General features: G+C 38.0%; 1 protein-coding gene across 1 annotated transcript in view; it reads right to left on the bottom strand.

The window, feature by feature from the left end:
• Window positions 1-21,721, bottom strand: part of COG5 (component of oligomeric golgi complex 5) — a 203,215-nt gene that overhangs the window by 20,400 nt on the left and 161,094 nt on the right. The window contains exons 15-18 of the mRNA XM_064444939.1: window positions 7,323-7,433; window positions 5,870-5,932; window positions 4,984-5,087; window positions 3,377-3,614 (exon numbers count right to left, since the gene is read on the bottom strand). Coding sequence (XP_064301009.1) covers window positions 3,377-3,614; window positions 4,984-5,087; window positions 5,870-5,932; window positions 7,323-7,433 — 516 coding nt within the window. The remainder of the gene's footprint in view (window positions 1-3,376; window positions 3,615-4,983; window positions 5,088-5,869; window positions 5,933-7,322; window positions 7,434-21,721) is intronic.

Raw genomic sequence — 21,721 nt, forward strand, 5'->3', positions numbered from 1 at the left:
GTCCATCGCTTCCATCGGGTTTTAGGAAAAGCTGAACTACAAGCCACCGATCCCAATGTGTGCCTAAGTGTAAGTGCTGTAACAGCTCTGGCTACCAAGCAAGTTAAAGATCTTCTGGAGAAGAAATGGTACTCCCCAGAAACATACATGCTGAAAAACCATCGTGGCTTGCTGGCTTGCTTGCCTCCAGAAGAATATTTTTTTCAGTCTGACTAGTACTGAATTAAAAAGTGAAATTTGGTATTACATGCATGAATACTGAATTACGGTCACCTTAAAAATACAAAAACAAATAAAACCAAACTGATCCAGGAATTTATAGGAGTGAACTGAAAAAATAATCTTATGCAATTGCCTGCATAAAAACTGAGAGCATGAAAAGAGGTAAATTCAGCCTCTAGACTAGAAATATTTCAAACAACGAGAGTCCCAAGGAACAGTACAGGATGTGATCATAACCTTGCAGCAATGCAGATATTTTCTAGGGTTTAAAATGTTTCTGTGTTCCCTGTAAGCACCGATCTTCATGAAATCATATTAATGATATTCAGGCATATTTCAGCCTATCATACCTCTGTTTACAGCTGCCACGTTGGCACATACCTAGTCTCACTGCTGAAATATCTGTAATGCAGAAGACAGCAAAATATGATACTGTAAGTGGAAACAGGCTAAGTCAAAGAATTCAACAAAATTACAGCAATAATCCCTAACAGTATGAGTAGCTGAGCCTTATTCAAGATAATTGGCTGTTGTATACCTCACTGAACCCAGTACTGAATGAAGAGAATCTGAAGCCTCAGTCTTCCCCTTCTGTGTAGACACCTGTTGTTCTGAGCCAACCTATCAGTAAAATACGTTTCCAGTGCAAAAATGTTCACATCTGGCTCCCAGCCAAAGCTAATCTGCCAAGTATAAGGCAGCTGTAACTCTAACTCTGAGTGCCCTGAAAGAAATGTGCACAAGGACATGAGATACCCAAAATGTGATGCAACCCAAGGTTATTTGACTTACCGTATGCATGTTTATAACAGGACCTCCTATTAACCAAAGCTTCTGGACAGATTTCTGCCCAGGTCTTTTGCTTGCAAGTAACCCCAAAACAACAAAAGGGGTTTTAGATCTCAAAAGTCAGTTTTAAGCAAGAACATGTAACCATTTTTAAGTACAGAAAATTCAAAATGACTCTACAAGACAGAGCACAAGTAAAAACAGTTTATAAACAAACCTCCTCCTACACACATAGTGTCTTTCCAAGCAGGTCCTTTCCTTCAGGTTTGGCTTTAGTCCAATAATGCAGTGCCTTTCTGGGACTGAAAAAAACCCTGCACACAGTATTTCTGGCCATTTGGAAAAGTTTATCCTTCCCATCAAACCAGAAGCCCAGCTAAATACCTGCTTCCTGCTCTCCTCAGCCCAAAGCAGCAGCAACCTGACCTTCTCTTTGGAGGAATCAAGTCTTTTCCTCAACAAAACCACATGCCACAGGAACATGGAGGCGAAACAAGCCCTATTCAGGATTACAGCCACACTTCAGTAAACGTGCCCAGGACTCCTGACTGGGTCAGAGCAACTACAAACTCCCCAGTGGGGCTACCAGGAGCTGGCATCACGGGCGCGTGCCCAAAACCCATGAGATTTTTGAGAGGGGCAGGCACACCCCAGAAAACATGGATCTAAGTCAGCCTCCACAAACGAAATGTTTTTGTACTTTTCTGTTATCCTGAGTAACAGGATAGAGTGTCCAGGCCGTTCTGGACACTACAGCCCCTGTGCAGCCTGGGATGCCCTAAGGAGTTTTGTGCAGAGGTGCTCAAAGGCACAGAGTGAGCATTGAGGTGGCTGTATGGGGCTGGTTGGACCCAGACAGTTCTCGTCTTAAGCCCATTTTTAAACAAGCCATGTGAAGATGAGAAAAACACAAGACAGCACCCAGATGCAGCAACAGTTGAAGGCAGGAGGCAAGAATTAATTCAAAACTGACTTTTTTTCTTCCACAGTACAAGAGAAGAGAAATCAGAAAATTTGTCTTCACACAGTTGTCCGTTCAGGAGTTATACTCAGCACAGTGGGGAAGAACATGCAAATCCCCCTACACTCAGATGAAAACATACCTTCAATTTCACTTAAAAGGCAGCCCGTGTCACAATGAGAAAAATAAGTGTTTAAAAAAGACAAATGAGTGATATTATTAGTATTGTTATTAATAGGTGCTTAGATCAGATGCTCTTTACTGTAGAATTAGGTGAAGATATTTCCCAAATTTATGAGACACACTTTAGTACTGCAGCATAAATTACAAAAACCATCTATATTCCTTCCAGAAGAGGAGTCAAGCATCCTTTTTTTTCTTCTCCAATTTGATGCTATTGTTTTCAAAATAGAGAAGGGAACAGAACCTTCTCACTGAAAGCAACTGAAAACTTGCCCTTAACTTCTGTGGTTAAAGGCTGATTTGCAATTTTTGAGCAATGAGTAAAAAAAACTTGACTCAGGAGTATGTAACTCACTGGCAAATGATAAAAAGCAGCCACATCAGGAGTGGAGATGGCAGTGATTCCTCCCTCCCTGCCTTCCTTTCCCGGCTCAGCTACCTACCAGCCAAAAGCAGCACTCAGTATGCAGACAGCTGGTGCTATTCCCCTTTTCCACTTGGATAATAATAATCAGGACCCCCAGGCCAATCTACTGGATGCCTGTATTCTTTGGCAAGTAACACACAGTGTTACTACTGATGAATTAAATTTTAATATAGCAGATAATGCAGACAGGTAGTGGATATTGACGTGGCAATTTGTTTTGTGTTTTAGTCCAGTAAAAGAGCTAGGTGAAGCTGAGAGACAGCTAAGTCAATCAGGTCATGAAGAGAATCACACAAGAAAACTGCCCTTCTGTTCCCTAAAGGACAGTTCTTCCACAGGATATTGGTATTTCTTCAGCTTGTCTCCTACACAGCAAGGCAGCTGAGTTAGCGATCAACCACTGTGGGCACTGTGATATATAAAGTGATTAAGAAAACGGCACACCATTCCATTAGACGAGAGAGAAAGAATGAAGTTAATGAATGGTGGCAAATGATGGACGTACTAAGAGGTCAGACAAGCGGGACAAAATGTCAAGACAGAGCTGAATTTAAATGCAACAGTCACTTGATAGGAAGCTGTCAGCCCTCCCTGCATGTGCCTTACGGTGACGAGGGATCATCAACTACTTAATGGAAGCGTTTCTCAGGATACAGTATCTCATCAGAGAGGATGTATATAACTGGAATGTCCCCATCTCTACAATTACCTGTTTATACTTTGATGAGGACAAAAGTATTGATACTTTTCACATTGAAGTGACAGTAAAAAGCAGAAATCAGTATTACAGGTACCTGTGCAAAATCCGCTGCAAGCCGCATCTTGCCACCTTCACCGAGGGGCCTTATTAGACTGGCATTGCGAATGAAAAGTTCAATTGCTCTTTGAGCCATGGCTTCAGTGTTATCAAAGACAAAGTCAAAACACTCAAAATGTCTGAAGTAGTCGCTCATGACTCTCGCTATAAAACCCTGTAGTTCTTTCATGTACAGAGAACAAGGGACATCTGGTTTTCCTGTGCTGGATAATGATCTGAAAAAAAAAGGAAAGAAAAAAGAAATGGGGACAGCTAAATTAATCTTTAAAACACAACCAAAAACTATTAGATTCTTTTTAATTTTTTCCCTACCCCACAAAGTCATGGCATGAATTGTAGAGTCCCATTTCTACTCAGAATAAAAAGCATGCAGCTCTCTCTGAAACTGTAGTAAAAAAAAATCTCTCTATCAGCCATTCCCATCCTAACAAGATAAAAGAAATCACCCCGCTCCTACCCAACTGGCAGAGCCTCCACCAGTTTGGAGCCTAAACCTCAAACCCAGCCCCTAAGTTTAAACGTCCCAGTTGTTGATTTGAAACTCTAATAACAGATCAGAAAATACAAGCATGTGTCACAGGATTACTAGTTGAGCCTATCCCAAACCTGTTCTCTGTATAGAATTAGTTTCCTAGATTCCTACAAACCCAGGTTATAAAGTCAATCTAGAGTCTAATCACAGAAGCAGCACAGAAGCTACAGGACACAGAAATCAATCACCTTTCTTTCTTTGAATCAAAGTCAGGCAAAAGAGCTCTCCCAAACTCAAACCTGAGCATACAGGCTATCTAACAAAAATCAGCCTTTGGCTGGGATCAGTTTATCCACCTAGAGAGGTATTTTGCCAGTGGTGGGAAAAGAAAGATGGAGAGGGTAAAATATTGTTTAAAAAAAATGTCAAAAGGAAATCTAAAATGCCTCTGAAAACATACTATTTTCCTTGAATTTCCGGGACAGAAAACAGGACATCTGATGATGATATAAGCAATGTCAGAACAGAGATAACAACCAAAATAATGCTCAGGAAGGAAGCCTCAATAATAGACAGGACTCAAGATCTCTGCAGATAAAGAATATTTGAAATTTTAATTAAAATGGTATGGGAAAATAGCATAATCCACTAAATCTAGGCTTTCAGTAAAAAAGATTTATTGAACCATTTCATATTCAATAATACTTTAGAAAAATTTCTGTCATTTTGAATCAGAGGTTATGAGCTTTATTTTGAGAAACAAGAACATTGACAGTTTTGAAGACTGTCCACAAAAAATAAGTTTTGAAAGCAAAGGGGCTTTTTTAAGCCCCAAAATAGCCTCTGCTTGGCTTTATTTTTCTATTTAAAATGAATTTTACTCAACAGATATGCAAAAAAAAAAGAAGGGAAAAACAGAGATGCTACTTGATTAATTTGTTTCAATAGATAGGTATAATTCTGCTTTGTGTGTTCATTGACCATAAAGCATTGCCTTCCCCTCAACAAACAAGCACTTCTGTTCCAAGGACACGGTGGCAATAACAATCTATTACGCATACACAGGATGCCTTACTAAAGCAATGGTAAAATTTAAAAATATTTCTAGTTACCCAGAAAAATCTTCCTGGTGCATAGTGATGATAATAGCTTCTACTGAATCTCCTACAGAGTTCAGTAACGGTTGAACAGCACTACTCATTAGATCATGGACTGCCTAAAATAGAATAAGAAAAAGGCAGAAGTAAGGGAACAGAAACTAGAAGCATTTGCATCTTGACACCTCAAAAATACCTTGACAAACAGTTAATTTCAACAGTGCCTTTTATTTTTCTGCATTAGAAACTGCTAAACAGAAAGACAAAGGCCTAAGATAACATTTATTTAATTTATTTTGCCAGTAGAGTACAGAAATAAGTCTGTTTACTACTTCTATGTAAAGCCTTCCTTCAAAAAGGTGCACGACAATCTGGCACTGCTGGTTTGTAAGCATAGATGCTTTGGTCCACACACTTCGTTCAGCTGTTCATTCCCCTCTGCACAAAACCCCTCCCAGATTAGTGCGCAGCAGGACGGATGTGGATAGCTGTCATCCACAGAAAGCTGCACGGCCATCCACGTCGCCCTCCAGAAAAGCACCAGGTAGCATAAAAATCCTGATTTTATGTGTGTGACAGGGGGTAAGGGTGCACTGAAGGATCCAGTTATTGCTGTGTGTATGCTGCAGAGAAAGACATGTATTTTCACAGTCAGATGACATCTGGGTTCCAACCATTATGAGAATATTCTTGAATATAAATGGTACTCAAGAAGTGATTTGGCGCATGCAACATATATGTAGCTGGAGATACAACAAAATATAAATTTCAGACTATTTGTTTAACTTTGACTAACATATACTGACACAAAATACTACCTGGGAAAATAAGTGCCCATTTTAAGTGTGACAAACAAAGCAAAGCTCAGCCCCATCCCTGCAGCATACGGACATTCAGTTACCTTTAAGGCAGTTGTGACTGTTTGCTCAGCGGCTGCTGGAAATGAGCTCTGATTAGTAATGACCTGAAAATTTTAAAGTAATTGTTACTAGTCAACATTCAACAAATTATTAGAATCCATAGTATTTAATTTCATTAAAAAACATACTGAGTTATCCTTAGTAATGAGTGGTTCACATAGGTATAGATAACTATCAGATGTGGTTTATATAGACAGAATTTTCAACGCACCAGTATCAGTCCTTTGCTCTAAAATTTCCTATGGAGTCTGCTTCTGCCTTGGCAAAGAAATGATTCAATTGACGTCAACTGAAATTTAGCTGAAGGGTTAATAGAATCAGAATAAAAGTAAGTGCTGTATTCTCCCACTGCTAAGTATAGAATTTATGGAGAACTATCCAAGCAGCTTTATGGCAAACATTTGAAAGAACGTTTGTTCTTTCTCAGTATCACAACTATTGTAATACTAAATGTTAAATAGCTGTTTGTGTATAGCTACAACGATATTAGAATTAAAAGTCAAGGAATGATCTGAAGGAATATTCTACCAATTTCCTTACAGTTATGAACATGCTATACAATAGTATTTTTAAGCCAGATAAGTACTGAACTTAAAGACTGAATCATATCAGATCTCCCTCCAACACTAAGGCACATGAGGTTCATTACTAAATACATCAGAGGAAGCAGACTTAGAAGTTGATCTACCATCTGTTTCTAAAATCCAAGCAAATTTTATAGGCTTTTTAGCATTTTTTAACATCCTTTAAACATATCCACAGTCAGGAGTACTCATGATCTTTTTTCTAATCAGGCTAGGATTTAAACACGATTAACTACAACTACCACTGTATCTGTTTGTTTTAAATTACAGAGGCTGTGTAACCATTGGCATCACTAAGCCAGTAAATTGGAATTATTCATAACTGTGCTTAGTCCTGAAAACATTTCCAGGCCAGACTGTGGTCACAGCAACAATGCATGGAGATAAAATGTGAGGTGCTGCTATTCTTGATTTCACCCTTTCCTTCCCCTTTACGGTTTGGCCACAATGGTGGGAATGCAGTGAGGGTGTTTGGAGAAAGATAAGCTTGGGCTGGGACAGATGCAGACAAGGGCTATCAGGCTGACTGGCACAAAGAGAGAACTTACTTGATAAGGTAAAACAGAAATAGTTCAATTGTTCAGGCTCACAAAATAATGCATGTGACATGATTATTCTCTATAAATGCACCTTGCATTCCTCTTCTAATACTGACAATTTGCCACATAGCGGTGCTTACAAGGGACAACCAAGTCTCAAAGAGTTGTACAAATGCATAGCAAGGTGCAGCTCTTAACCCAAAATTGGGCTCTATTGGTCAGAGTTCTCATCAACTAATGGGAGAATATGCATACGATAGAGCAAAGAAGTTAACATTATAGCAAGAAAAGAAATACCAAAGGAAGCCTACCTTCAGAACCGACTGGTGCAGTTTGTATAGCGAATTAACTACAGCCACGTTCCTCCTCTGTCCCTCCGTAAGCGGTCCAATCACCTGGCTGGCATCTCCTTGAGTAGACAGCTGCAGTGATTGCAGAAATTGTTAAAACAGTACCAATACTTTAAACAGTGCATCACCATAAAATTATAGTTAACTACACTTAGGCCACGGCAGAAAGCCACAGGTCTTCAATACCAATGTTCTTCCATTTAACTCTTGTCTTGATTCATCTTATGAATGCCATCTCCAGATTATACAAACTGAACAACAGGAACAGGAACCACGAAAGACTGCTGTATCAGCTCCCAAACCACAGCACTGAGACCCAGATCTCTTGGAGATACCTAGTCCCAGCATAACTTCAACTTTGTAATCTAAGAGTCCGGTGAAGTCACCTACCCCAGGATGCAGTATAAACTAGCCACAGCAGAAGAGAAAACGGTATGCTCTTCTGTACGTCCTCAGTCCTTACTTCTGACAACCATTCAAGCCTTTCCTTAAAAGCTCTGTTTCTGGTGGCTTACAGCTTGGCATGTAATTAATGGCTTGTAAATGAACAGGGAAATAGAACTGAAAGGATCAGACTTGCTAGTCCTGTCATTAAAAAGAGTTATATCCATTAATCTTTCAGCAAAAATAAAAAAATTATTTCTTAATATTTAAGCTCCACAAAGCATGCATTTTTTTATCATTACCACAGAAATCAAAGTTCCAGGGTGATACATAAATAGCAGTTAACTACAGAACAGTCCTCTAAGGATACCACAGCATATGTTTATTATTTAAAATAAAATAAATTGCAATTGGGAAACAAACGGAAGTTTTCTTGTGCACTGAAAGCTGCAGAAATACAAAGAATTGACAAAAGGCTATGTAAATTCTAGAAGAAGTACGTCTAAATATTACAGCAGGAATAGCTATTAATAGAAGGTTTTACTGAGATATAATTATCTGACTAGTTATCTGTATGTCAGGATACAAAATTATCCTCCAGGAAACTCCTGAAGATGCCTAGCTCCAAAAGCCTCTCAGTAAAAATATACTCAACCCATTGAACAAGTCATCACGAGACTTTATGAAACATGACTTTAAACATAGTCATAGGTCCTAAACTGAAACTGAATATATAGTAACATTGCTTAAGAACAAAAGGAACAAACATAACATGAAAATTTTTAAGTTATGTGAAACAGTGAATCTTTATAAATGAAAGACTATTCCTGTACTTCCCATACCTTCCACTCAGCATAAACACAGACAGCATGAAAGCAAAGCTACCTAGTATTTGCCAGCATTGCTAATAATGAAGTTTTAGACAAGTTTTTGCAAGCACACAGGAACTCAAACTTATTCACAGCACTGTGACAATATCAGTTCATTTCCCTTTCTTCAAATTTAGGGATTATTTCAGGATAAACAGGCTTCTGAGGCCTTCAGAGAGGGAAAAATCTTTTCCAACATATCTTCAATTATTTGACATTAGGATGCATCTTGCTGACAAATATATCACCTCAGCACCTTCCTGCCTTCCTGATGAGAACAGCCATGTGAGCTACGTAGGTCTCTGTTTCCTTCCTGATATTTCTATTTGACAGACTTGACTGGTTTCAAGAATTCTGCTTCTCCTGTCAACAGCTTCACAGATGAATAACAAAACAGCTGTGCACAGAAACACCCTGCCCACCCAGCTGACCACCCTCCCAGACACCAAAAAACTTTTTTCACAGCTTTTTTAAGCACTGTACAGACTTTATTTGGGGTTTTTTTGCACATTTACAACTATTAAACATACAAGACGCTACTAAGACAGTAAAATTTTACATCCTAGTCACTTAAATTTCAGTTCCTCAGAATCTATTGTAAAGGCTTCACACTTTCTTTTTCTTAGACATTAAGAAGTTACTAGACTGTGTCTCTTCTGCTGGTGAAAAAGCTTAACTGATAAGTAAAACCAGTAACAGGTACAAACATAACCCTTCTGCAACAACAAGCAACTCTTGCAGTCAGAAATAGTTCACGACAGTTTCACAGGCAAAGTCTAAAAATGCTTTAAAAGCAACCAATCTTTCTAAAATTGTTTACCATATTAAATTCCCTTAAATTAATCAATTTGAATTTTGACAGCTAGATGTGTTGATCTGTTGTGTATCTTAAAATAAAATCACTGGTCAAAAACAAAAAGGCTTGGAAAACTTGACTCTTCTAACTAGCGGTAGGAACTAGGCAGCCCAGGGCTCCCTAGATCAGCTTCTCCTGAAGGTGTGCCATGGGAACACCTGGCACCTACATGGGTAGCTGTGTTCTACCATCTACAGCATAAGTCTCTGGTGGTCATTCCCATCTCTTGCTGTCACCACAATAATTTCTATGACCTTGCCTTGAGGCAAGAAGGTTCTGCACTGACTCTATCCCACATGGTTCACGTACATACACTTTGTCACTGACACATATCTGGATTTCAGGTAGTTTATAATCATTCAAATATTCCAGTGACTCAGACTGGATTCTTGACACCTCTAATATCCATTGTACAATCATCCATCCAGGTAGGAAAATGCCATCATTGTGTCTCCCCTGTTCCAACAAACCATTTACTTTAGGCACAAATCATACCTCAATTTATTTTCCATCATACCAGGTTTTATCAATGATTCACATCATCACTCTCATTTATATAGCAAGTACTTCTGAAGTTCTGTGCTGGACACAGCTTATGCATTTAAGCCCAGTGGTAATGTAACTCTTCCTCTATTATCTGCCCACTGGGGACTGCACTGTGTAAATAGATTAAGTCAAAAGAGTGTGAAGCCTAGCCACATCCACTCAGCTGAAAGACACAGTCCAAGGGCCTTCTTTTTGATGAGGGCACTGGAGACAAAATCCGATGCCTTTTTAATCAGTTTGATTTATCCAGAAGTGCAGAAGGCCAGGAGGATGAATTTGTGAATTCATGCTAAGCAGAAACAGGGAGGACAGAAGGGCTGACTTCATCCCAAATCAGAATCTATTTTGGGAAAGAAACAACCGAAAGACAAAGCGTAGCTGAAGGACCAGATCCCGTCTCCAGGGAACCATCAGTCACCCTGGGAGTCAGTCTGGCTTGAGCCTGCTAGCTGAAAAGAAAACAGAGGAAAAGAAACCATGTTGAAGCCAGACCTGAATGAACAGTAATAACAAGGACTGTAACTGTTCCACTTTTCTGTATCTAAGTATAGCTATTGATTTCTTATGCTCTTCACTTTAGTTGGGTAAACTTTCTGCTTTTACCTCAAAGCCTGTCTACTATTTACAGCAATTTCATGGGCACTAGCAAAGCACAAGCACCCCATTCCCCAGCAAGCAGCAACTCTACAATGAGTAACACATCAGTATGAGCTCCCTTTGCCAACTTGAGCTACCAGCACACTGGCAACATGAGATGTTAGTGAGGAAGAGAGGAGTGAGGCAAAGAAGTCTCCCACCAGCCAGGTGGGAGCCAGTATTAGCCAGGATTTTTGTATCAAGCATCCAGGAACTAGGACAAGGGCTGTGTCTTGTGGCACCCTCAAGAATGTGAACGTAAGCTTCTGTCCCACACAGCATTTCAAGAAAACTCAAAGGGCAGCTGTTAAACTGAGAAACACTGGAGGTACTGAGTTTCTGACACATATATGAGAACATTCTCTAAGGTAGGAGGTTGAAATTTGCAGGTTCAATCCAGTAGCCAACTAGCTGGAGGAAGCTTCTTAGAAGACTTTTTTTTTTTTAATCTAATTCAACAGAATCTGAGGACTTAGTAGTAGATAGGGTAGTTTATTGAACCAAAAAGGACACTTGTAGAAGCTGATACACAAAAAATGTGTCACGAAGAGGAACAAACTGACTGAAGGCCATCTGACTTGCTTGAGAAACTGTAAGCCATGACCAGCACTGTGCTCTCACCAAATTCAGAAGTCCTTCTGGAAAATAGTTTCTTTTAGTTTGTATCCTTTGGTACACCAACATGGTTACACTGCTTCACCTGCAGAGATTGCAGATGCCTTGTATTAGGTTATTAAGTTACTGCCCAGTGCAGAAAATTTCAGGAATTATTCACTTGACCACATGCAGGAAACCACAAAGTAGAGAAATAAGCACTTCTATTGAGTAATTCATCTAGCCCATCTTAGAGATCCTGCTTTAGGGAGAAAGTAAATGTGCCCTGTATGCACCTCTACTAACTCTAAAGAGAATCCTAAGAAGTAGCACAGATACATAGAGATAGCTATACTGCCTGAAGTCATGTCCGATGAATTCTCACCCTATAAATGTATTTGTACCCCTTTGCATAGACCCACTTTGGAAATATGTCTTGGAAATAACTAGATTAAGTCTTCTGGATTTTACACTTTTCTATGTTTAATACCTAAGAACAGACGTGTAATTTGACAGCATGGATTTGATCTCACATGTTGAGACATGTGCTATGATAAGATTGCTTTGGGTTTAAATTCTTGTTTTCACCATGAAGCAATGAACGTAGAATTTAGATTAGGACGTGAATCAAATCATCAGTTCTCCCTCAGATTATAAAAAAATGCTAAGGGAGTTTATCTTTTTCTTGTAGAAAAGCTCAGATTATTGATATATCTTTTCCTGTACTTTGTTCAGTGTTTCAAAGTGACTAACTTTCTCTCTTTCAACAGGTGGCAGCTCAGAAGAGACACTGATTTGTGAGCTGGTTTGCTACCATTCCCTTCACAGACTAAACATTTTGTGAAAAAGCTCAGCTTCACACTAAGTAACTAAGATCTTGTGTGCATCCTTACTGACAGTTTTGAAAAACTCAATTTATTTGATTTCTCTACTCTAAAACAGCCTCAGCAAACCCACTCTCTAAAGAGCAAAAAACAGCATCATAATTTAAGAGGAGTATGGAGAAGATCTTAAATCAAAATAAGAATAAAGTAGTGCCTCTCAACAAAGCATTTGATCTAACTCTAGGTTCATGAGACTAATGTGTTTTGATAGCACAAGTTGAACTCCAATTGTCAAGCTGACATCTTCAAGAATAAATACATTCCTAATAGAGGTAGCTGATGTGGCCATACCTCTGGCAGAAAGCAATCAATCCATCTGGTACTTGGCCTCCTGCCTGATCATAACAACTTAATATAAAGCACAGAATCTATTTACAGAGTTTCTGAGTCAATGGAGCTTGGCCTTGGGATTTCTCCCATAAGCTACAAATCATTGGGATGATATACTATTAGGTTTAATGTTTTCCATATGGCAGAAGGAGCCTTTTACAATCTCTTTCCACCTAAAAACCAGAAATTTACTAGAATCAGTTTCCCACTTTTTGTAAAAATATCACACCATTTAGCAGAAAAATACATAACAATGTGAATTCCACTAGCTATGCCACCTAATATATTAGCTACTTAGAGGACAATCTGCAAAAAGAAGAGACATAATTTAGAGGTTTGAAGTGCATAATTTGAATGAATGTGTCAGGGAAAATAAGGTCCTTGACTGATGAGGATAAATTAAAATGAATATTCTGCTTTAAAAGAGAATCAAATAAATTTAAGAATAAATAATAAATAAGAATTTATGTTCTTGGAATGACTTCTAATTTTTCAAAGAAGAAGAAATATTTCAAGACATGAAAAAGGAATAAGCTGTGAGTTCAGGCAATAACTTAAAATGTATATAAAAACATTTATATTGCACCCTCAGGACATTCTTGTAGCTTCCAGAATATTTTTTTTTTTAGCTTCCTCAGAAAAATGAAAATTTTATATTCTAGGAATATAGAAATGGAGCTCTATGGTGAAGGCATTCAAAATCTTATAGAAAACACAATCATTACTTTCAGAAGAAAAATTTGATGGGATTGTTAAGTCCCTGACCAGGAAAAAAGACTGAACAACATGCTCATGCTATTCATGCTAGAACAACAGCAATCATCGAACTGTTCCCTTGGGGGTATTTCTGCTTTGGTGGTTTGTTGGTTTTTTTTTTCCTTCCTTAATATTTTCAAAAGCAGAAGAAATTGAAGGAAAACAGCAAATGGTCTTTCTGTGACAGAAAAGACAGGATTTATCTCTAAGTCTTTGAATCATCCCAGAAGAAAAGCACTGTACAAATAATCAGAAGTGTGTAATGGTTCACGGTCCTTAGGTAATGAGATGCTTTAAAACAACTCTGCTATCAGAAAGCACCTAAAACCAGTTCTTTTGAGTAATCTCAGAGAATCCTAAAGTTGAAGCACTCAGAATCATACCTCAGCTTCCAAAAATTATGCCCCTTGTATTTGACATTTTTCAGACTCAGGTTTATCCAGCTAGCCCAAGCCTGAGGAGGGCTTCAAGGACAATGTGTGTTGATCCTGATACCTCTGACTGTAAGAGTTTACTGAATTTTCATCCTTGCCAAATTAATGACTGAATGATTAATCATATTTTATACGTCATCCCAATAGCTGCTGGTCCCAACCTACTACTGAGAATGCACCTCCAGAGGTGAAGAGCAGAAATACATCCCCAACAAACGTGAGATTGGTCCAACATGATAGGGTGATATTCACCTACACATAAAAAAATATAATCAATTTATTTAACTGCCATCTGCCTCTTCAGATATCAAGTCCAAGTGTTAAATGAGATTAGAACGCTTCTACTCTGCAGAAGGTTATAAATGAGCTTTACATTGTCGACCTCTCAGTAGAGTTGTTTCAAAACTGCAAAATTCCAAAGCCTTTACCATATCAACATGTATTTAACCATATCAATTTCCAAATCACAGAATTTAATTCGGTATGAAATAACTTAGAGTGCACTAACTGCACAAAAATACTGTAAGGACTGTGCAATCTTGCTCTTTTCTTCTACCTGTTAGCAAAATTACAGGCTAGATCTAAAGAAGTCTTTTAACCACTTTCCCAGCAAGATAAAATGAAGTACATAGACTCTCAAAACCAGCCTTTTATGCTTGCATGATTTTTTCTGGAGTTTCGCCAGTATCTCTTAAAAAAAAAAAATAAATCACACATTTGTTATGTGAGTCACGATCTAACTAGCAAAAGACAACATGAGAATGAAGAAAATGTTTCATGAAGTTATTTTTTAATGCAACTTTCTCCTCTAGATTTTTAATTCAATTTTCAAAACTTTAAATGCTTTTTTAAGTCACTTATCAGCTAGACATTCCTAAATGTTCTCTGACCAATAGAAGTAGCTTCCTAATGACTGTTTTAACAAAGCTCTTCTGATATTTCCATCAAAAACAATTATGAAACCTTAGCTGACTTCTGATTATTTTTAAATTAGACCTACTGCCATCTTCAGCTTTTATTACTGTACAGTGAAATAGTAATTATTCTGAAATTATTTTAGTATGTAATAGCCTCCTACATATTCTATTTAAATACCTATTAATGAATTCCTTTAATGTGACAAATATTGAATTCATATTTTGGGGTTCTCTCATTTAAATAGCATAGATACAAGTTTTTCAATAACAGTAACATCATGTCCTCAAGGTACTGGTATAATATAATTAATTCACGTATCTCAAAAAGAAGTGAGGAAAATACAATCTTTAACATTACCTACACCATTGTAACTGACCCGTTATTTACAGAAAACCTTTCCTGAAGTGTCATTTCATTACTGTTCTTGACGATTTGTGAGCTTATTATATTTCATACTTCCATCTGAAGTTCACAATATTTGACATTTAGACAGGAGGACTAGATAAGTTTCCCTGGAACTGTCAGACAAATCTCATTGTTGGAATATGTCCTGAATAGTGATTCACCCACAAATGAAAGTTCACAATTCAATATAACACCATCTAATATGAGACATGGATTAATTCTTCTAAGATCACATAATAAAAAAGGCAATCAGAAATTCATTTTATGTCATTACAATGATAATTCATCATGCTTCTCAATTCAAAATCATCACAGGCCTCATAAATTTGCTGGAGTTTAAATCTAGTGCCAAAATTCCAGTACACAAACAGTATTTTCCCTTCAATGGAAGAATCTGATTCCAGGAAATCTTTTCTCTCTCCCTCTCCACCCTCTTCTCCCCTACTTCATAGAATTATTCAGCTAGTTAAATTTAGCTATATCAGATAAGAGGATGGGTGGACAAGAAAACAACAACACAGATACCCCAAACATCCTAACAGAGATGCAGCTTACATCCGTTTTCTTGCTACTATAGCATATTCCATGTGGGGAACTTGGATAAATTAAATGAGCAAAACAATGGTTTTGGTTGGTATAAGATACCTTTCTCCTTAGGAATACATATGTCTAAAACCCGCCCAACAAATGCTTTTCTCCATAAATGAGGTCTTAATTTTTTTTCATTTCCCTAAGAAGAAACCACAATTATAGGCCCCCTAGATCAACTTCTTTCTTTCTTGCCACACGTTGCAGATATTTTTCCTTGACACTAGGCAGGGAGGGGCACAATCAACTGACAGTTTGTTTAGTCCAGCCCCTCTCTGCCTTTTCCTAGTCAACCACTAAGTATAGACTGAAAGGTTCAGAAAAAAATCCCTATCTCCATGATCACTCAGAGAAAACTAAGAACCCATCCTTCTTGTCCAACTGTTTTATCATTGCAATATTTTACTTTTAAATCCCATCTTCCTTTGCATTTCTCCTTTTCTTCACAGTTTCACTGATTGAGCCAAAACATTCCCATATAGTCTCTGGATCAGTTATAATACACTTAGCCTTTTAGTACAAAAGGACAAAAATACGCCATTCACATTGCTTATCATCCAAATAACCCACTGAAAACAGCTTATTTAAATCTTCATTCCCCTGATCAGGCATGACAGACACTACTTCTTCTACAAAAGACATTATAAAAATTCCTCTCAGCTCAGAGTTTAAGCTGAATTAATTGTTGTTTTTCTATTCCACCTGGCATTCTAGCATTTTCTTTCCTCATTCTCTTTATTGCAACAAGGTTTACAAACCAAGAAGAAGCATTAATAAATTAAAGAATGGTTTTAAACAGTAAGAATATAAACCAAGATCAAAGCATGTTTAATTGTAATCTCAGGAGGAGAGATCCTGGAAGATCTGTGAAGCCATGGTGTGACATAATTACGCTTTCAAAACTACATCACCAAGACCAAACAGCAGACTATTTTCTATTGACTATCATATATCAGATGCACCATAAAACCCACAAAGAAAAAGTAATGAAAAAAATCAAAACTCATCTGCCACAATATCACAAATACTTATGATGACGGGATGGATGTGCAGAAAGTTAAGATCTATTTTAAACCTCAGTAATTACAAACTAGTTTTTGAACATAAAGGAAAGGATCAGCTTATTTTTCAGAAAATTTGGAAGACAAAAATAAATTTTCTGGAGTGGTGTGAGAAGAATATGGTCTGTTTTCTCACAGTCTGCCTCTTTAAACTCAAAAAATCTCCCACAAAATTCTAATCGAACCCATTCTAAATGGCTAGCTAGTGGACCAGAGATGCTTAACAGGGAGATATTAATTCTGATTATCCACTAAAAGTGGAAAATTGAAAAGATCATTATGAGTAACTGCAAAAGATTCATCTACCTGAGCAGCATTAAAGAACACCACAGTAGCTGAGGATGTAAGTAAAGCAGAATTTGGAATATCGCACCTGCAAATCACAAGTTCAGATATAAACTGTATTGAAGGACAATGAGAGATAAATTGTCTCAGTTTCAGTCCTAGTGGAAAGTGGGAATTTATTAAAATCTTCGTAATGTGTATCACTGACTGACAATCTTATTTGAAGCCTCAGGAAGGAGACGTGTGATTGAAAAGGCCTGAGAGAAGAGAAATTAATCTTTAAAAACTACTCCTATAGAGTAGAGACAGAGCACAATGGCAGGATAATACACTGAGCCATACAAGTTTTGTGGGCAATACTAAAAATAATTTAAGAACAACTGCAGCAGAGCTGACTTTCCATTATATATATTTTGATGCTAATCTTACGTAATGCATTTGCTGCTGATCAGCATTACAAAGATCAGTGCTCTAAAAATATCTGAACATGATAGATAGGTGCTCCTCAGCCTCTATCTCCATCCATTATATTGACTAAAAATAGAATATTAAATTACAGAAGGGACTGGTTGCACTGGCATGCAAAAAGATGTCATCTGAGCTGGCTCCTAGAAATGTCTGGCTACCTGAAGAAAGTGTTGAACTCCTGAAAAGAGTTAATATCCAAGAGTTTTCTTGCACCCTTCCAGCAGTATTTGGAGTTGCCAACTAGCCACAATGCCACAGACAAGTGTGCTCTTTTCAAGGACTAAAACTCTGGTAGAAACACCAAATGCTATTTGAAAATAAGTCAAATAAGGCTGACAAGCATTACAGAGAGAATAACATGTTTAGGAAAGCATATCTTTTGAAGTTCTGGCAATCTAAGAAAATCTGAAGACCAAAATATAGAAGAAATCAGCATCTCCTAACTTTTGCCTTAAAGATTTATTTACATCAGAAGAAAGTAAGTATGAATTCCAGATGCAAGAAAAAAATTACCCAATCTGTCAGCATTTTAAGCTTCCTGTTGAACAGATTTTGCATGTCGCTGTCATTCAGTCTCATTCACATATTGGCTACACCCATAGCAGTAAATTAAACAGTGCCAGGAAAGGTTCCTGGATCTGGCGCATGATCATCTGTACCGCTAAACTGTTAGGGCATTCATTAGCAAGTTTTTGGCCTGGGCCAACAACTACTCTCCCGAATAATCTCTAGCCTTGGCTGAGGAAAGGCAATATTGCAGGCACTATCCCCAAAAGCGTGCTGGCAGGCAGCCACATGCTTTGGGGAAGAGGAGCCCTTACCAGCCGTGAGGCAGGCTGTCCTGTGCCGGCTGGCCACGGTGCCCAGGAATGTTCCCAGGCACCTTTCGCTGACTAGTTAGACGTTACTGTTACATCCCATGTTGGAGACTGAGAGAGTTCACAGCTAGGATGGCAAATGAAGTCCTGAGTGTCAGTCATAAACCTTTACAGACCATGTACTCTCAACTGTGAGAGGCAGACATTAACATAAACATCAGGGTGACAGTGTGGAGCAATTTAATCCACAGCCTTTCTGCAGCAAAAATAGACACATTTTACTGATCCTTGAAGTGAGGCCAACATTAATCAGAACAAGCCTGGATGATACAAATTTGCCTTCAAACAGATGAGACCAAGCTCATTTACTTACTTATATTTACTGTTCTGAGGACAGTTATATGTTTTTCCTTCCACACCCATACACTGTTTCAAAAGCAAATCCAGACCATTTGGGGACAAGCTGTGAGCTATCAGGATATATCAGCATTTGACTCGGAAGGAGGGGTTTAAACAACAACGAATTGTTATGTTTTTCTACTTCTTACGCTCTTTTTTGGTATTTACTTTCTTCCAACAATAATGCACTAAAAACATCTGTCATCAAGTATATGTCACTCATTATTATGACAGATAACAATACTTTACAATGACACAGTCCCAGTTATATTATTTAGTACCTGTTAATTGAAAAGTAGATCACAGTAAACCCTCAGAACAAATAAAGTTTAGAAAGAATGTATATTCGTTTTAATAATAGAATTTTTTATGTCAGAGTCACTTTACATTTAAACGTTAATCCAATTAAATATTAAAAACTGATTTACAACATCTGAAATCCAGTTTCAGCATTGCATTGAAAACCAATATCAGGCTAAATCAAAGCATCCCAGTTACTCCCCAAGAACCTTTCTGTACTTGGCTGAGTACCCGCATATTGCTACTCATATTACTGCTCTAGTACTCTGTGACTGGTGCACATTCTAAAACCATGTATAACATTACATAACTCAGATATTTACTTAAGTAAATATAAACAAATCTCAATATACTATTGAGATCCAGGACAGCGAGAAAGAGGCTGCCTACTCTCTATCACAGATATCAGCTGATGCTGACTTTTCCCTCAGAACAACCAGAATCTGAAAACCTCATTCACCAGAGAAAATCCATACAAATTTCTTTGTGTCCCAACTGTACTGTGGTCCATTGCTTTCGGGATCAGAATAGCAAGTTCTCTCTCATGTTGCCTTTTGGCATGTCCGGTACCAAAGGTCTTCAATATGTGAATCAAAGCCCTGCCCTTTGAGGATATGGGACAACTATTTGAACTGTGGTGTGGGGACTCTAATTTTTGAGGCATTTATACCTTCTCTTTAATCTTTACTCTCAAAATTCACTTCTATTACTTTAGCATTTTAACTTTGAAATATATAAAATACACAAGTGCCACCTTATGTTTTCTTAAGAAGGTCAGGGCAGAATTCTTCAAAATGCCAGGAAGGACAGTGCTTAAAAATTTCCAAGTGGCTTATACTAGTCAAACCTGATAATCAGAAAATTCCACAACCATCACCCAGGGTAAAATCCTGGTAAGAAGCCAAGTCTCTATCACAAGCTGTGGGCAAAGGATAGATTAGCAGCTCTCCCAGAGCATTGCCCACAGCCTGTATCTTGGGCCTCCACCTCATTCATCAACTTTTCTAAGATGTATGACACAAGTTCAACCACATTTAGTTAAGGGAATAAAAAAACGATTCAAATTCTCTATTTCCTTCCTCCCTCATTACACCCACTCTCCTTCTCCATCTTCCGAGTGCTTCCTCTTTATGATTACTTACAAGTCTGACAGTGGGAAAGATCTCCATTATATCATGTGCCTGCAGCCTCTTGTCTGTTGGAAAGATCCCTTTTTTTAGACAAACTCTTCTGAAACATATTACTCCATAAAATACAATATTCCATATTTAGGAACCTCTCCAATTCTAGGCAATCACAGCTCCCACTGATTTTAGCCTCATCTACCCTAACCTTAGGATAAATCTGCCTAGTGTAGTATGGCCATGCAGATTCTTGCTTTGCCTGTACTTCAAGCAAACATGAACTTGCTCTGCTTGTGCTCCAGGCTGAATAAGTGTTGCGCTCAGCAAGGTGCCAAGGCTGAGCTGGTCACCCTGGCTTGGACCAGAGCTAAAATGTGCCCTGCCATCTGGAAGCACAGCAGAGTGAGTTTGCATTTGCCTAAATCATGTAAGCATACCATTATATTTCTGCATATAAAAATGTTTTTTAAGATAGTTTGATCCACCAGAAGTTGCCAGCATAATCACCCCCACACACACACACTCTAAAAAGCAAGTGGGCAACCTGATTTTTACAATCCTGCCTCTGCAAATTACTCTTTGCTTGTTTATTGGCCAAAAGATACCAGGCCACTTTGTCTCTCACAGTGATGCTTTACGATGGGAGGAGGCAGCAACACACAGCCTCCACAAGACAAGACGGGAAGGACTGCTGTGGGACTCTGATTGCAATTAATAAAGAGAGTCTGACAGGTTGACTGTAACTCTAGGGAGGAAACTACTAGAGGTCTCCAGGTTCAAAAAGTAAGAGAATCGCATCTCCTCTAAACAACTGCATTTTCATGTTCACAGCACAACACATTTCATCTATGTGCACTTGGTGGGTGTGTTAGTGTATTTCAGTCCACCCACATGCCAAGCTGAACAGAAATAGCACAAAAGTAAGAGAACATACAGTACTTAGATTTCTACTCACAATATATGAGGTAACTGAAATCATCACTCTAAAAGCAGAAAGAACACAACAAAAACCCCAATGATAAATATTGTTTGAAATAGTCCTATGCTGGGAAGGGAATAGATTAGATCACCAAATAGGGCTCTTCCATCTTCAATCTGTAGGAGGACATGGATCTTGCAATTTATTTTTCTGGCAAACCAAAACATAGTGATTGCAAAGTTGCAACGAGATTTTTAATTATGAGAGAAATCACAACATTTCAAGTACATTTAAAATTCAGCTTACTAAATTATAAAATTACAAGTAATCAGCTGGGGAAATACAGTTTTGTCTCACTTCCAATGAACAGGTGAGTATCACTTTCATTATTATATACATAAATGAGAAACCTGATTTAAAGCAGCATATGAACAAAATCAAACATGAATTTAAAAGACTTCTGTAATCAACCAGGCATCTTTTCAAAAAATGGACAGCCAAAATCTATTCACTTTTTATTATGGAAGATTACTGCAGAGTACTACCCTTGAGCAGTGGTCTTCAAAGTGGGGTGTGCACCACAGGGGTTATGCAAGACAGTCCATTGGAGTGCAGGAAGAAAATATCAGAACTTCAGTAGTACATGTATATAATTTATAAATAAACAAATATATATAAAATGGGGGTGCTATACATATAATGGGGGTGCATGCTCAGAAATTTTTTACTGCTAGGGATGCATGATGAAAAAAGTTTAGAGACCACTGCCCTAGAGGATCCTGCCAT

Source organism: Phalacrocorax carbo, chromosome 1 (assembly GCF_963921805.1).
Source record: "Phalacrocorax carbo chromosome 1, bPhaCar2.1, whole genome shotgun sequence".
NCBI classification, from domain to species: domain Eukaryota; kingdom Metazoa; phylum Chordata; class Aves; order Suliformes; family Phalacrocoracidae; genus Phalacrocorax; species Phalacrocorax carbo.